General features: G+C 33.8%; 4 protein-coding genes across 7 annotated transcripts; 2 read left to right on the top strand and 2 right to left on the bottom strand.

Moving 5' to 3' along the window:
• Positions 1-561: 561 nt before the first annotated feature.
• LOC149492196 (electron transfer flavoprotein subunit beta, mitochondrial-like) lies at positions 562-4,304 on the top strand. 2 transcript variants are annotated; one of them, XM_089716809.1, is made up of 6 exons: positions 562-691; positions 1,154-1,236; positions 1,329-1,613; positions 1,741-1,821; positions 3,310-3,404; positions 3,950-4,304. In XM_089716809.1, the coding sequence occupies exons 1-6, from the start codon at positions 658-660 to the stop codon at positions 4,173-4,175; spliced, it is 804 nt and encodes a 267-aa protein (XP_089572935.1). In that variant the 5' UTR covers positions 562-657; the 3' UTR covers positions 4,176-4,304. The 2 variants fall into 2 exon arrangements, with proteins under 2 accessions (XP_089572935.1, XP_089572936.1); XM_089716810.1 differs by having other exon boundaries at positions 568-691; positions 1,159-1,236.
• A 528-nt stretch (positions 4,305-4,832) lies between these two features.
• Positions 4,833-7,230, top strand: LOC149492195 (transcription factor bHLH104-like). Its single transcript, XM_089716813.1, has 5 exons — positions 4,833-5,053; positions 5,323-5,406; positions 6,072-6,149; positions 6,424-6,586; positions 6,788-7,230. Exons 1-5 carry the CDS (start codon positions 4,953-4,955, stop codon positions 7,028-7,030), a joined length of 669 nt encoding a protein of 222 aa, XP_089572939.1. The 5' UTR covers positions 4,833-4,952; the 3' UTR covers positions 7,031-7,230.
• LOC149492194 (WAT1-related protein At5g07050-like) lies at positions 7,207-10,340 on the bottom strand. Its single transcript, XM_089716812.1, has 8 exons — positions 10,213-10,340; positions 8,800-9,035; positions 8,664-8,726; positions 8,437-8,553; positions 8,127-8,361; positions 7,823-7,981; positions 7,577-7,728; positions 7,207-7,487 (listed from the first exon to the last, which is right to left on the bottom strand). The coding sequence occupies exons 1-8, from the start codon at positions 10,249-10,251 to the stop codon at positions 7,340-7,342; spliced, it is 1,149 nt and encodes a 382-aa protein (XP_089572938.1). The 5' UTR covers positions 10,252-10,340; the 3' UTR covers positions 7,207-7,339.
• Positions 10,341-11,786: 1,446 nt separating this feature from the next.
• Positions 11,787-15,937, bottom strand: LOC149492193 (CASP-like protein 5B3). 3 transcript variants are annotated; one of them, XM_089716814.1, is made up of 5 exons: positions 15,798-15,937; positions 15,569-15,720; positions 14,949-15,190; positions 12,360-12,492; positions 11,787-12,258 (listed from the first exon to the last, which is right to left on the bottom strand). In XM_089716814.1, exons 3-5 carry the CDS (start codon positions 15,077-15,079, stop codon positions 12,064-12,066), a joined length of 459 nt encoding a protein of 152 aa, XP_089572940.1. In that variant the 5' UTR covers positions 15,080-15,190; positions 15,569-15,720; positions 15,798-15,937; the 3' UTR covers positions 11,787-12,063. The 3 variants fall into 3 exon arrangements, with proteins under 3 accessions (XP_089572940.1, XP_089572941.1, XP_089572942.1); XM_089716815.1 differs by having other exon boundaries at positions 15,569-15,732; positions 15,798-15,925; XM_089716816.1 differs by lacking the exons at positions 15,569-15,720; positions 15,798-15,937 and having other exon boundaries at positions 14,949-15,415.
• Between the last annotated feature and the right edge of the window lie 580 nt (positions 15,938-16,517).

Genomic DNA, 16,517 nt, shown 5'->3' with positions numbered 1-16,517 from the left:
TCCATTGCCCTCCTCCGTCTTTTTCGAGAAATAAATCAGTCAATTCCTCCTCCGCTTCTTCTTCTTCACCAAATATAAAATAGATTAAAAAAATTTAAAATTAAATTATATTTTTTTGAAGTAGGCATTTCAGTGATTAATATTTAAAATTTTCAATATAACATATTAAATTTAAATTTAATATTAATAGCGAATAATCTCAAATAAGAAAAGACTCTGTTTTTTCAACTATGAGTTTCACTGATTAAGTGAGTCAAATGAATTCACACTATTATTTATTTTCACGTATTCAGCGTTGGATGAATTAAAAAAGGAAAAAGAGTTTGACTCAGATCTCCGGACGGACTGTGACCTTTATTACTCGAAGTGTCTTTAGATGGACTTAGCTCAGGCCCACGATCAAAGGGCCAACATCTAATGTAAGCCCATTTTATCCAACGATTGGATGCAAATAACAATAACATTACTGCATAAAATGCCACGCCATCAGTAAGCAAGGAAGCAATAAGCACTCAGATCCATGCGAGTATTAGTAGCCCTTATCGACTTTCTTTTTAAGGAAGAGACAAACAAGTATAGGATTATTTAGTTGCTTCTCAGGAGTGCTGAGTTCTTCAAGGGCTATTCTTTCAGTGACCGGTTGGGAAGCAATGTCCCATGTCTAAAGCCCACACGCAGGCATATGATTATAGTTGCGTTTCCAACCGGAATCAAATTAAAAACGATAGTTCTGAAATTATCTTAGCAACTGTATTTCAGCAGTTCAATCTTAATTTTATTTTTTATAGAATTAAAACCAACATGCTATTGTTTACACGTATTAGATTTTGTTTTTTTATTTATTTTTTAGTCTGAATTTAATAAAAATCTATAAACTCATAACTTATTGTCTTATTGGCTTGTAATATACACAATTACACGTTCCTTTTCTAAATTACAGCATAAAGGGTTTACCATTTTCAATAAAAGTATTCGGATAAGCTTTCAAATTAAAAGATTTGGATAATTTGCCTTTATAGTTTTATAAAATATTTTATTGATCCAAAACTAATTTAACACGTAAATTTTAAGTTTAAAAGTTGTTTTATTTTATCCAAATCGTTTTTAGTTCTTTAGCTTTCGCCAGTTTTAAGTTTTCGCTCTCTCTGTCCAGTTCAGACAGCAACTATGAAGATTTTGGTGGCCGTAAAGCGAGTTATCGATTACGCCGTGAAGATCAGAGTCAAACCTGATAAGGTAAATCACCATAACCATCTTCATCAAACTCCAGAAACTTACACTTACTTTAGATGCTTGATTATGTTTTCTAATTTATTTTATTGGTTTAGAGCGGAGTGGAGACCCAGAATGTTAAGATGTCAATGAATCCATTTTGCGAGATAGCTTTGGAAGAGGCGCTTCGAATCAAGGAGGCGCGATTGGCATCTGAGGTTGTCGCAGTGAGCATGGGCTCCGCGCAGTGCGTTGATACGCTGCGGACGGGTCTAGCCATGGGAGCGGATAGAGGGATTCATGTGGAATCTACTAGTGCTTTGTATCCGCTTACTGTGGCTAAGCTTTTGAAGGCTCTTGTGGAGGTCGAGAAACCCGGGCTGATTATTATGGGAAAGCAGGTTGGTTAATGTATTGAATTTTATTTTCTTATTATCTAAGTTCTTGAGAAATTTAATTAATTTTTGTTTTTTGTTGGAGTTATTTTGGAGCTTTACTTGTTATCTAATAGGTGGGTTTTTGGTTTAGGCCATTGATGATGATTGCAATCAAACAGGGCAAATGGTTGCGGGGTTGCTTGGTTGGCCTCAAGGGACATTTGCTTCAAAGGTTAGCCAGATGTATGCCATCATTCAATTGGCACTCTTGAATAGGAGCCTCCTCTGTTAGGTTCTATTTTATTTTTCTTGTGTCTCTTGTTTCTTTGATATAGTTGTATGTTTCTATCGGTTGGCTGTAAAAGAAAGGGTTAACCTTTAAGGTATGCTGTTGTGGCAAATTTGATTTTCCGGAGCTGTTTTTCTATGATTTCCAATTAGTCACTTGTTAGTAAGAATTAATGTATCAACTGTATTTTGGAGCTATTAGTTGGGAATGGGTGATAGCATTGCCAATGCCGTTGAGCAAAGTGAGCGGGCATTAATGCTATGCTTTAGTTAGTGTATGTTCACAAGCATCCCTGCTAAAAAGAGGCAGGCAATAATGCCAAATGTTTCCAGTATAATGCAGCTCTTACATACTTTTGAAAAATGTTCTGTATAGTGTAAATCCTTCTTGGAGAAGACTGGTTATGTCAATGACGTACATGCACAACATAATAAAAGGAAACCAACAAGTTTGATGAATTGAATGCACATTGAAGTTTGTGGTGCTGTTTGATTTTGTGAATGAGTACTGAAAATCTCAACATCCAGTGATATATATTATAATTCAGAGGGAACCTTATAAGTAGGAAACAGTTGAGAAGAGACTATAGGGATGACACAAGATTTTGAAGCATATCTCTCATCATTTTCTTTTTAGAGGAAACTGGTCAACTGGGTGGTATGATGCTTATTATGTTGACAGTTGAAACATAAGGATTATGAAACATCAATTTATGTCTATTAAGAATATTACTAAGTTTCGGATTTGGACTCGAGTTTGTCATTGTTATCGCATAATGTTAGATATTGTGGATTTAGAATGTAAATACTAGGGGCTTCAAGATTCTGCTGCAACTGGATGGCCAGTTGCTGACCTTGGAATTGTATCTTAAAACTAGGCTGGTGAAGGATCTTAGGTTTCGCTCAACTGTTTCACACTACTGAGACGGTTTAAACTTGTCAGTGCTAATGGTTGCTGAATGATTCCATATTATTTTCGTGAAGGGGCAGTAACTTCTATGGTGGACTCTAGAGGAAAGTTCATTTTACATTTTGCCAAACCATGGCGAGTACTGACTATAATATTGTTTCACATTCACTTACCTTCTAATATGCATTTACATCAAGCCTTGAATTGGTGTAGGAAATAGGAACAATATTTTGTGCATTCAAATGATTATTTTTAATTTTGGTTGTGTTTAATTCTCTGTTGTTTTCATAAGAATTCAAATATGTTTTGAGTCCATTCCTTAAGGTTTGACGCTAAAGGGGTGGCTAGTTGGTCTTAGAACTGGATCTTGCTTGTATGTGTATGCTTTGGCTGTTGTTGCTAGTCGCTAGATGGTTTTTGTACGAGGGGGCTACTATTATCCCATTCATGACTTCTATGTATTCTTTGATTCCGTCTCTCTTCTGTTCTCTGTTTTCCAATAACATTGCTGTTTGATAGTAGGTTTTACTTGACAAGGAGAAACAAGTAGCAACAGTAGAAAGAGAAGTGGATGGCGGTCTTGAGACTTTGTGTTTAGACTTGCCTGCAGTAATCACGTAAGTATTTGATTCTCATTTTCTGTTTGTATTCAGTTGTTTTGAACTTGCTAATATGGTTGGGCAAGTTTTGGAAAATACGCCCCTCAGTTGCATACTGTTATGGTGTTTCAAACATGATAGTACTGTAATTTCATCACTGAACTTATCCTATTATCCAATAAATACAACCTCTAAGATGCTAGATGAAATATTAAAATCATTCTCAGTCATATAATAATTCCAAGATAAATTAATTGCTAAAGAAAATGCATTTTGTTTTTGTCTTTCAGTAGCTTATTTTTCTTCAAGCAGGCTGCTGTAATCATCATATTGTGTGCTACTAAAACATCTTATGGCAGTAAATACAAAGCCAATCGACTTCATGCAGTCAGAGAGATGATCTCTGGTGACTGAATTCCTTTATTAACTTCGATGAACGACTCTTTTTAGATCCAAATATGAGAAAAAGAGAATGGTCGGCGTTTTGCATTTCAGCCGTGTTTGCATGTATATTGTGTATAGATGTCATATTTTGATGCATTCAAGTTTATCTCCTCGTGCAGCACTGATCTGAGACTGAATCAACCAAGGTATGCAACGCTGCCAAACATCATGAAAGCAAAATCGAAGGTCATCAAAAAATACACGCCGGAGGAGTTAAAAGTGGAAATTAAATCCGATCTAGAGATCGTTGAAGTTACAGATCCACCCAAGAGAAAAGCTGGGGTTATTGTTTCTTCTGTGGATGAATTGATTGACAAGCTTAGAAATGAAGCTCGTGTCATTTGATTGTTCAATAATATGGCTAATTTATCGATGAAATCCTCTCTGCTAATTATTTGAGGGTTATGAACAGTGGATAGCTAAGCTCCGAATGCTAACTTCACAAATTGAATAAATTCAAATCAGTTGAATGAATTATGTATGTTCGCAAATGTTTATGATTTATTGCTGGGTTAAAAATGCAATAGCATGAGCTTGTGTTAGTAACTTGATATCCCTTCGATTCAAAATTAAAATCTCTTAGTGTTCTAAAATAATAGTCTCATTTGTATTTTTAAAAATATTTTTTTTCTTTTCACTCTCTTACAATCCCGGTTTATAATCATCATGGTTGAATTTATTAGATAATGGAACAAAAATTAAAGATAATTAATTAAGATCTTTAAAGATATACTAATGGAAAAATAAGAAATAATATGAAAAAATTGAAAATTAAAATTTTAGAACGGAGGAAATATGTGGCAAAAGAAAAGGGTAAAAGTGAAAGTCAGTGATGGTGGGTTGGCGCAGACAATTAATCAGTTAACTCGGTCCTCAAAACAAAGCAAAAAATTGACGCGGCGGCGCGCAACCCAATCACGATTGATTCCTTACACGTGTTCTAAATGTATTGGACCTTTCTTTCACCATGCCTTTTTCGGTCCATCCCCAAATTTTAATTTTCAAAACCAATAATCATCTTATCTCTCTTTCTTTTCTTTCTTTTCTTTTCTTTTCTTTTTTTTTTTTTAGGTTTTTAATTAAAACCCATCGAATTGATCAATTTCCCACCAACCTTAGCCCATGGATTCGTTAGAGGACGGCTGTTGCTGGGATTTTCTTGATTATAACTTTATCGACGAAACCGCAACGTCTTCTGATTTCTTATGGCATAATAATCAAAGGTATTTGTTTTTTCAGCTGATTTAGGGTATCTATTTATCGTTGATTTTTCTGCCCTTAAATTAATAAATCGATGTTGTTTCACTTAGTATTTACTTTTATTTTGATTTCATTAGGTTTTTTGCTTTCCCAAATTGAAGTATCAGAAAGTCGAGAAATTTATCATGTCATAAGTTTGTAAAGATATATAGGAATCGTCTCTTTTGTGCTTTTAAAATACTAGTTGGGACATGAATTTTATGAAAATTGATCCAATCGTTGATAATTGCAGTGGCGACAGCGCCGGTGGCGGCGTGGATATTGATTTTTCTTCTTCTGGTACTGTATCTGAAGCAAAACAATTCTCGCGCAAGAGGTATTATTTTTTCATTTCCCTATAATTTACGCTACTAGTTTTTTTTTATTTCAATTTAATTACTTGCTCCTGTTGCTGAAGAATATTATTTGTTAGGGATTAAGAATTTCATAGCCATAGTAGATGTTCTAATAATTGTGCTTTGACTGGGGATGAAGTATGCATAGGGTTTTGGGACTGCTTAATTTATGTGCTGTACATGGAGCATGAATTATACCTATTCTGATTTACATGTTGAATCATAAGGCTTTATGTTCCGATATCTAATATGTTCTATTGGTTGTCTGTCTTCACCAATGAACTTCTGAAGTATTCCTTCATATAATTGAATCACGCTTTTGAAATTGTTGCAATTTTGCAATTAAGACTTGTTTGAATTTGCTCCTTCCTAGTTAGAAACAGTAAGGGGAAAAGGATGAAGTCTCATGTACCAAATACTTATAATTTGTGGTTTCTCACATCTTTTCTTTCAACTAAAGTTGCTTCTGTAATCCTAGGAATAATAAAATTCGAAGTGTCATGCGGCATTTAAGAGGTTTTTTAGTTACTAAATGTGCTAGTCTAATCTTAAGAAAAATTTCCTTTGCTGGTAAATAAAACTACATTCTCACGTTATTCTGCTAGTCGGTTTTCATAATAATTTCTCTCTTAATATTGATATACAGGGGACGCAGCGATTCTTGCAGCAAACCGGTGACCAAAGCTTGCCGAGAAAAGTTACGGAGGGAAAGATTAAATGACAGGTATGCTTCTTGTTGTGTTACAATACATCATGGCTTTGTTTGCTTAAGAATAAACCATTTTGAGCTAAAATACACAAATGAAGGCAACTAATGCAGAAAATTGTAATTTGTCCCAAGAATTTGGAGTGAGTTTTTAGCAAGGTAAATAAGAATTTTATATTTGCAATTTATTGAATAGGATGCTAATCATGTGATGCTATTTTGGAGCTCTGAACTCATTTTTCGCATTTAAATTGTAGAAATAAAAGACAGGATGGTTTTACCATGATTGCAGGTTTCATGATTTGAGCTCTGTTTTAGAACCTGGCAGACCCGCGAGAACTGACAAACCAGCCATACTTGATGACGCTATTAGAGTTCTGAATCAACTGAAAACTGAAGCTCAGGAGCTCAAAGAAACAAATCAAAAGCTTCTAGAAGAAATAAAAAGTCTGAAGGTAGTAATTTTGAAATCATAATGAAGTGCAATGCCAACTGGTTTTTCATTAGCAGTCTTTCGGTGACATGGGGATATTATAAATTAGGCTGTGTAAATTAGTATAGGTTAAAGCCTGGAATTCCTTACTATGTTTCGGATTGGACTACTCTAGTTCTTTCTTTTGGGTGCCAGTTTTTTAAATTTTGTTGCCTCGTAACAGGCTGAAAAGAATGAACTTCGTGAAGAGAAACTCACGCTGAAGGCAGATAAAGAAAGGATGGAGCAGCAATTGAAGGTTATGGCTGTTCCTCATGGATTCATGCCAGCCCATCCAGCAACCTATCATACTGGGGTGAATAAGATGGCAGTCTTTCCAAGTTATGGTCTGATACCAATGTGGCAATTGCCTCCTGCTGCCTGCGATACATCCCGTGACCATGAGTTCTGGCCTCCTGCTGCATAATTTTTGTTTTGTTCATTAATATCGCCATTAGATGTTTTTTCTTTTTCTCCCAAAATAGTCCAATGATTTTTTCCTGTTCAAATGTAAATATGACTGCATTTTTCACTGCCCGACTTTGACAGTTTACTATGACTAATGCATTGTTGGGATTGGCAAAAAATATAGTTCGATGGAAATGATAAAAGCAAGTTAATTATTTATGTACGCTGTTGATGATTGATCTTTGAAGAAATTTCTATTCTCATGTTTCAAAGGAAGTATACATATGGTAACAATATCTCCCCAAGGTTCGCCAAGTTTCACTTTACTTCAAACTGAAGCAACTTTGCATTTCTTGCTCTCTTCTTCCTCATCGTAAGATTGATCTTGTGATTTGCTATGAATTTGTTGTTGGTCACCTTCCTTGCCCCATAACAGCAAATATAATCCTACAATTACAACAGCAGCTCCCAATATGCTGTACAAGCCGCAAAACATTTTGAACATTTTAATGCTTTTATTTATACGCATATAACTGTATATTCAGTTATTTCAATTCCAAATTACCTGCCGAGGTATAGTTTTTCACCAAGAACAAAATATGCTAAAATTGCCACTAATATTGTTGAAAGGGGATTGAACATGGTTACAAAAACTGGTCCTCTTGCTTCTGTGCAAAACAGCTGAACATAAACTATTAAACCTGATACCACAATTCCCTGCCATATAAATAATTCAATTAATTGAATTCAAGAATTAGTGCCGTCGATGATTAATTAATCCAAAATAAAACATTGGGCTTTCTGTACTTACACCGTATACAGCAGACCAGAAATCGATATTGAACCCAATTGTCCAAGCAGCTTTTTTATGTTGTACAATAACGGTAAAGAAAGCTGACTGTGCAGCCCCAACAAAGCTCATCCACGTAGTCAGCGATAGTTGAGCAGGATACTTTTTTAGGGTAAATGCCTAAAAGATAATTGTCAAAAATTTATATATCAGAATAAATTTTATCTGTTTTATTTGTTGATACGAAATGCCATAGTTTCTGTTCTTTCTGTTTAGTTAAGTGCAGCACATTCTGATAAAATAAAAGTAAAGTGTAAAGCTTAACCTGCATAATATACCATATAGACCATGACATGCAGCTAGCAACAGTAAGAATTGAACCCTTTAACCAGCTCTCTTGATTGCTTGCAGTTTTTCCACCAATATGGATTATAGGATCCCAAAGATTTTTCATCACAGGACCTTTATATAATGTCATAATCATTACACCTGCCAAGGAAATTGAAGTTCCTAGAACTTTCGCTATCCCACGAAGATTTCGAAGATTAAGACTCTCCAGCCTGCATAGCATTAATTTAACAATAGTTGGACATATATGCATGTATCCTTAGAATTATGGAATAAAGTTAACTAACCTTAATACAACCGCAATTACAAAAGTCAAGGAAGCTATGGTGTTAACCATTGATGCAAGAAATGTCGGAGAGGTGTATTTCAGGCTTGCAAAATACATGTTCAGAGTCAAACCCACGCTGTAAACATTCAAAAAACGCTATAAATATTGTATTTTTTCAAATTTTATTTTCTTAATTATCCAGATGCATTCATTAATTAAATTATATAAATCAACATATGCTCTTACCCCAGGAGAGAGAGGATGAATATTTCCAAAAATAGAGCTAATGTTAGCTTCGGCCTTTGTTTTCTGCAGGAGAAGAGTTAAGTATAGATATGAGAATCGTAAAATAACATAAAATAAAATTTGCATGAACTATTACCTTTCAAGAAAATAGGCAAAAGGAAGCATTACTACACCAGCAACAATATGTCTATAAGTAATGTAGACATGAGGATTCATTCCATGTTTAAAAGAAGCTTCAGTGATAAAGTAGAGAAAAGTATAGCCAATCTGTGCGAGAACCATAAGCAGGTGTGGCTTAAACCTTGTGTAAAGGTCAGCAATAGACTTGAAATCCATATCAAAATTCTGGTTCTTTCCCTTCAGGAGCACAACCTGCCCATTCATATAGAAGATAATTGATAAATTTTTGAGAAAAACAAAAATGGGTGTTTATTTTGTAGCATGTTGTTGTTAGCATCATGTTCCCAGAATATCATATTCTTTTATTGTTGAATGTTTACCAGATATGGGAAAGAAAATGGAAAGAAATATTTTATGCAGCAAAAATTTTCTGTTTATATTCCATGAGATTAATGTCACCATCACCACTCATCAGCCACTATTGCATAGAGGACATAGAGAAAAGGTAGAAGAAATTAAGCATCTTACATTAATTGCTTGTCATATTTGTACCACCTTAATTATAGTCATAGGCCCTTTGGTTGAGATTTCGAAAACCAATTTTGCATACCAAAGTAAACTTCCCGTTTATGGAATTGGCTTTCAGTGCAACTATTTCAAAAGAAAGAATGTTTTTGGCAAAGGAGTCTCAATATACTCTTTTGAATATAAATATGCATAAATTAGAATGCAATTGTTAATATATTTATATTAATAGTATATTAAATGTATAATTATCGTTTATATAAATAATTAGTAATATATAATATTTGTAATTTCACTCATTTGATCTAGCTAGTTGGGAAACTTGGATAACTTGATTAATCAATGGAAAAAATATATATCCTGTAAAGGAATTTATGCTTTTCTTTTTCATATGTAGCAGCTGACCGCAATGTAATTCTTTATTTGTGATTTCATAAGAGCATTATTAATCTACTTGATAAAATTATTTCCTTATATACACTCTAGAAGAAATTTCATATATTATATGTGTGATCTACAAGAACTTGGAACAAAGAAAGCATCTAATTCTTATAACTATACCTTCGAATTTATTTCTCTTTGATTTTAAAAGTCAGGCAATTCGTGAGTTGTCCTTATAATTATTATATATCAGATTGAAAGTATATATTAGAACGTCACAGAATGATTCTGCCATTAGAAAATGGAATAGAGGCATATATATCGCAAAAGCTAAAACAACACTTTGTTTCTTCAGGGAATGTATAATATTCCTCCTTCGAATTTTTTTCCCCTCCTTGCTGTATACGAAGCTTGGACTAGAGCAGTAGGATAATCGTAACATGAAAAGTTCTAACATCTCTCATTTTAGAATGAATAAAATAAAAATTTCAACACACAACAAAAGTGAAATTTGCATACTTACAGTGTAGAGGATGTCGAGCACGTTTGGCAATCTTCGCATAGAACAAAGAGAAACCAAAAGAAGATGAGAGAAATTGATTAAAGAAGATGAGCGTCTGCTAGTCAGTGGTTTTACACCGAAGAGCTTGTATGCATATAATTTGTAAGGAGTTGTTATGTTACGTGTAAGTAGTAAGAAAAATAAATGACATGCGTGTACATAAGTCATCACTGACTATTATGCATGCCTATCATTTGTCAAATTCTCTAGGTTTGTTTCTTTTTGAGGATGCCATATTTTAATTTAGTGTTGGGGCAAAATAAAGCGATCAGATCCCTTTTTTTCAATATCATATTTTCATATACTATCTCTATTTCACGGTGATTGTCACATTTTAGAAAATAGTTTATTTCAAAATACTTATTACATGGTTTCAGAGATAATAAATTTATTTTTTCACGTTTACCCTTTATATAGGACCAATAATTATTACTTCAATTTAATAATTTTTTAAGAAATTAATATTAAATTAAAAATAATTTATAATTTATATAAATTTAACGGAAATAGTTTCACCAATTAACATACCAGCGATTTACTAGGGCAAAGTCAGAAGTGGGCTACCAACCCACTAACTTGGTGTTGGGAATAAGCATACTTTGATCTGTCTGACGATGAAAGTTAGGGATGAATTTCCTTTTTTCTTGCATTAAGCATCTCAAATATTATATCCCCATATTCCTCAAATTGTCCTACAAAGTTCAATTCACCATATTTTGAGAATGAAAAATACAAGTTGTTTACTTTCTTATTATAGAATCTCGTGCTAGTATTAGTTTTCTCAGTCGCATATTTAAGCTTCTGAATTTTTAAACTTGTAGATTAAATTTTTATTTATCAATATTGAATTCTTCAATTTTTATTTACATAAAAATTAAATTTTAAATTAACTGAGAATAACGGAAAATGGAAATCATTAATGGTAATGGTAAGAAATATATTCGATAATAACGTAATACATAAAAAATAGTCATTACAATTAAGGATTTTACTTCAATAAAAATAAAAATTCAAGAACGTAATGCCAACAAATAAAAGCTTACTTTGAATAAAAACAAAAGAAATCTCAATTAAATCCAACGTGCCTTTTGACATATATAATCATCATTCTCCAATCTCAGTTAAATCCTAGTAGAATAATACAGTCCTACATGTATTAACAGTAAAAATCAGTTTATAAATTGCATACTTGGGAATTAAAATATAGCAAAACATTTCTTGGTTGCACTTGATTTCAACTAGACAAAGATAAAGGTGGCTCAAGATACAGAGAAAAAAACAGGGTAGTTAGATGATAAGACAGTTCTATTTGTTTAAATTGTTTAGTAGGAAGGTCGGTAATGGATAATGACAGAGGAATTGACCTACAGAGAGTATACATAAACAGGACAAACATGATAGTAAGCAAAAAAGAGCAACTTAATGTCTGGTTTTTGGTACAAACAAATGCTAAGAAACAAAAACCTTTCCTCTACTAATCTTATGCAGTTCCAGACATATATTGCCAACCGATAATGCCAAGACAAAACGACTCCTTTGGAAGAAAATGTAAACTTGTTGTAATTATAATACTTTCTATTCAAACATTACAATGTTGTGGAAGTTCCATCTATTGATCAGTGATCACAATCAGCTATCCATTTCTTTTTGTTGCAAAATAGAAAAAGAATAAATCCGAATCCAAATGAATGTAAAATTTGAAACAAATTCTATTTCTTTTTCGTATTGACACTGTAGAATAATGAAAACTTCTATGACACATGGGTTTTTTAGTGTTCAGAAACAAATTCTTTATCACAAGCAAGAAATTGTCTAACCTGCCGCTAGTAGCCATAGCATTATCAGAGATGATATTGCAATGGTTATCCAGCTTAAAAAGGCCAATGCCACAGACACTTCGTACCGTTGGCATTCGCCCAAATAACCACAATTTCCAGCATCATGAAACAAGAGCACTGTGATGCCTGCTGAGGCGGAAGCTGCTGCAAGAGACAATGTTGCCGTTACCTGTTGGAAACGTATGCTGTTAAACAACAACCATATGAACACAAAAATCTTTTGATTTGGTGACCAATGATTAGAGAACAGTAAAGGTTATGGAGGCTGACCCAGTCTCCAACTACAAAAAGGCTGACCAAGATAGAGTTGTGCAGAACCTTCTTCCGGGCCAAGGAATATGCATCTAATAATGCAAGTCCAAAGCTCCATATGACTTGTAAACCCATTGAAGCTATTAGGTAGCTGCAAAAAAAAAAAAAAGAGGAGTAAATTTTTTACATTTCCTACCTTGGGCTTTGCATTCGACTTATTATAAGACTGGGTGCATACATGCAAAATAAGTTAAGTGGCAGTGGAGTATGAATCAGTTATCTAATAATCAACGTTCTTAGCACTTTTTGAAGATGCTGACTGTTGCGTGCAGTGATGTTAATTGGGTAGATTTTTTCCAACTGCAGAATGGGCCTAGCCAAAACATGATTGACCAAATGGTATGGCATGCTTAGAGAGGAAAAATTTGTGGGAATAACAAAACAAGATGACTGGAGCTTGATACAGGATGCGATTACTGTGGTAACACTGAAACGTTAGTCCATGCTCTTGTCGAGTGTCCACGAGTGAGATTTTGTTGGCAGTTTTTCGGTATTCAGCTTACTACTGGGAATTTTCCAAGTTTCTTACAATTGTTGGAACATTTACACAAGGTGTGGGAGCACGAATTTTTTGAAAGTTTTGTTATGGGACTATGGAGTGTTTGGTCAAGCCGTAATGAGCTGAAATGGAATCAAGTGGAAGAAGGACCTTATCCTGTGGTTACTCGAGTCAGAAGTATGCTCGCATCTTGGAAGAAAGCCTAGCTGAAGCTGTCAGGTTCAGGTACAGGTACCGATGCTCCTGCAGGTAGTCAATGGTTCCCACCACCTGTTGGTACTTTTAAAATCAATTTTGATGCTACCCTTTTTCCCTCTGTTGGCCATGGAACTGTCGGCGCTGTCATTTCAAATTGCAACAGGGGGTTTGTATCAGCAGCAACGTCTTCATTGCAAGGTTGTTCTTCTCCAGCAGTAGCAGAAGCTCAGGCGCTAAGAAAGGTGTTGTCTTGGTTGATATCGAGCTACTCCAGCCTGAAGATTCAAATTGAGACCGATTGTCTGCAGGTTTACTGTGCTATGAGAAATTCTGTCCAAGATTGGTCTGAGTTTGGAGTAGTTATTTCTGAATGTAAGCTTCTTTTAGTCCAATTGCCAAATGTCACCTTGGCTTGGATAAGAAGACAAGCAAATGATATAGCTCATGTATTAGCTAAATCAGTTTCTCATGGGGCTTGTTTTCGAACTTGGGATATTGTTCCCATTTGTATTGCTCGTTTTTTATCTTAATAATAAATGATCAATATTAAATGTCAAAAAAAAAAAAAAAAACAAAACAAGATGAAGATAGCACTATGCTGCAGTATAATTCCATGGATTACAGATAAGACTGCATAAAAACATAGCTCAAAGACTACAATAACATAACAGCAAAACTAGGAAGGAAATGGAGGTACTGAAAGAAAGTCAATCAAAAAGCATCTAATAAGAATTAACCATAAGATGAACAATCACAAAATACTTCACCTTCACAAGGATTGCAACTCCAATAGAATTTCAACTGTATTTAACAGATATATTTATGTATAAATATGTTCATTCAAGCAATAGCACACTTTTTTTGTGCTAATGCAGCTAAAAATTAAAAATTCGGAGTCATGAAAACTGTTAACTTTATAACTAATTAGCACCTCCTTCCTTCAAGTTTAAAACAGTCTGCCCCATGCATTTGAGAAGTACTATTGACTAATGATCCAATAGGCTCAAAACAAGAATAGACTAACATAAAAGTAAACCAGAGAGGTATTTCGATAATCAAATGCAGCATTTGGATTTAACATTATTCGACTTCATAGCTTTAGAGTTTTGACATCCTCATTACAAATAAAAAGGCACAATTTCTTTCCTCTATGTTCCTTTTTTTTATTATTGAGATCATCCCTATACACAATAGAAAGAGTCCCAAGTTCAACGGCAAAGAATTTGGGAGCATACATATATTAAGGCCTCGGGTTTTCACTGGAACAATTGTAAATATAGTGCCATCCTCTAAGGGGAAAGAAACTAGCTAGGAACAAAGGATGTTCAAGCTAATTTCAGTAACTTCTTTAGCAATAGAAAAAGGTGCAATTTTTCTCATTTTAATTCTAATAAATTCATAATGTAGCAAATGCCAAATATGATAAACGATTTTTGTCACTAGCAAAAGCCATAGAAGTCACAGTCCCTTCTAAAATTTCCAGTTAATTAATATTTGAATTCATAACTTTTTTTTTTCATAAGAAAAATCTGAATTTCCTCAGCGATCAAGCTAATTGTGCAGCTATGACATTTTAGGGAATGAAACATCATCAAGGAAATAATTATGCATCTTAAATTAAATCATGCATTATTGATTATTGGAAATTTGGAATACAGAAACCTAATTTCGCTGCAGATTGCCCGAGTCAACTTCTCCAAATCTATTAATCGATTGAATTTTATTTGTCAAGACTGAAACGACAAATTTCGATTTCAATGACCCCTAAAGAATGGACTACAACAGCTGAATTCAAAAGCAGCTCAAACATCTAATAATCATATAAGGATGGTCAAAAGAACGAATAATACCAGAAAGCAGTGAAATTGAAGAAAGTGGAGGTGGTGGCCATGGCAGTAATTGAGCCGGCCGCAAAAATACACTGCGAAATCCTCAAAGCAAGCGCGGTCACAGTTCCTGGAGTCCCAGCAAAATCCTTCATTTTTTTTTTTTTTTAAACTTTCCTCTACCAAAACCAGTAAATTTCAGCTTCTGAATTGATCAACGAAAATACCATTTCCCCTCAATCACTCAGGAACTCAAGATGAAACACCTGTCAACTCCAAAGGCCAATCTTTACCGAAATAAGACACAAGAAAGCATGCAGAAGGAGGAGCAAAATGACATACCCAGATAAAAAAAAATTGAATAGTAAAAGAAAAAATTAATCAAAATTGCGAGCAAAGCAAAATATTTCAAGAAAGAGAGAGGGAGAAGAGGACATGAAAAAAGGTTAAAGCAAGAAATGATTATAAAAATGGGGACAGGTAAAGCAAACTGTAGAGAGACTTTGAAACGCAAAAATATAATATAAATAAATAAATAAATAATGAAACTGAATATAATAATAAAGACAAAGAACGGTACGCAATTTCCATGGAAGTATCGAGAGTCAACTTGCGTGAGCAGATCTGGTATTGGCATACTTTACCTGGAGAAGTTGAGCAAGTCATTGAAGTTTGTTATCGACGCCATTTTTGGTCCAATTTCAAAGAAACTGATCTTAATTAATTCGTAATGCGAGGAGAGACAGTTCACTTTTGCTTTTGCAGCGATTTTGGTCATTAAAATACCAGTGTACAACTGCACAGCACACTAATTTTAAAATCATTAATAAAATTTACTTAAAAAATGAATGTTAATTGAAAATTCATATTCACCTCTATTGTTCACTCGATTCCCTTTGATTTATCAAATTTAAGATTTAAGAGGACTTCTGATAGTCATTTTGTGAATTTGATAATTGTCAAACGAACAGTGAGATGTGTTTGATATAAGTTGTTGGTTGTTGACAAAAATCTCAATTAATTACTAATTTCGGCAGTTATATTTCAATCTTTTTACTGTTAATGCCGTTGGTAAATTTTTTTTTTTTTTTTTAAATATTAGGGTTGGTAGTTAGATCCAAGGTCAAATCCTATCTTAAGGGGTTAAAGGAAGGACAGAATCATTATCAATCTCCTATGCGAGCACTGAAAAAAAGGGTAAAGAAAGAACCAATTATTGCTAACAAAGTGTACAAAACATTCTTAAAAAATGGAGACAACGCTTTCAGTCTACGCCAACACAACTTATCTGCAATCTATTTTCCTAATCGCCTTTATTAATAATCACAAATTACTCTTTTTCTTTATTTATTTGCACAGTATATGCTTACAACCATATTGAAAAAATTATTTCTCTCAAAGATCTTTTAATAGTCAAATTATTATTATACATTATTGAGAATCTGGGCCCTAGGAGCAATTAATCAAATCCAATTCAATTATTTATTTAATATTGGGCTTATAATGAGTTGGGCTTACCTTTAACACAAAATGGTCTAAGCCATTTTGGTTGGTTCACCCTTCACATTATATGCCATTTCATTTAGTTGTATT

Source organism: Jatropha curcas, unplaced genomic scaffold (genome assembly GCF_041381405.1).
Source record: "Jatropha curcas cultivar XTBG-Jc1 unplaced genomic scaffold, XTBG_Jcur_1.0 HiC_scaffold_85_pilon, whole genome shotgun sequence".
Taxonomy (NCBI): Eukaryota; Viridiplantae; Streptophyta; class Magnoliopsida; order Malpighiales; family Euphorbiaceae; genus Jatropha; species Jatropha curcas.
Note: the sequence above shows the minus strand (reverse complement) of the source record. Positions and strands in the feature narration are given on the sequence as shown.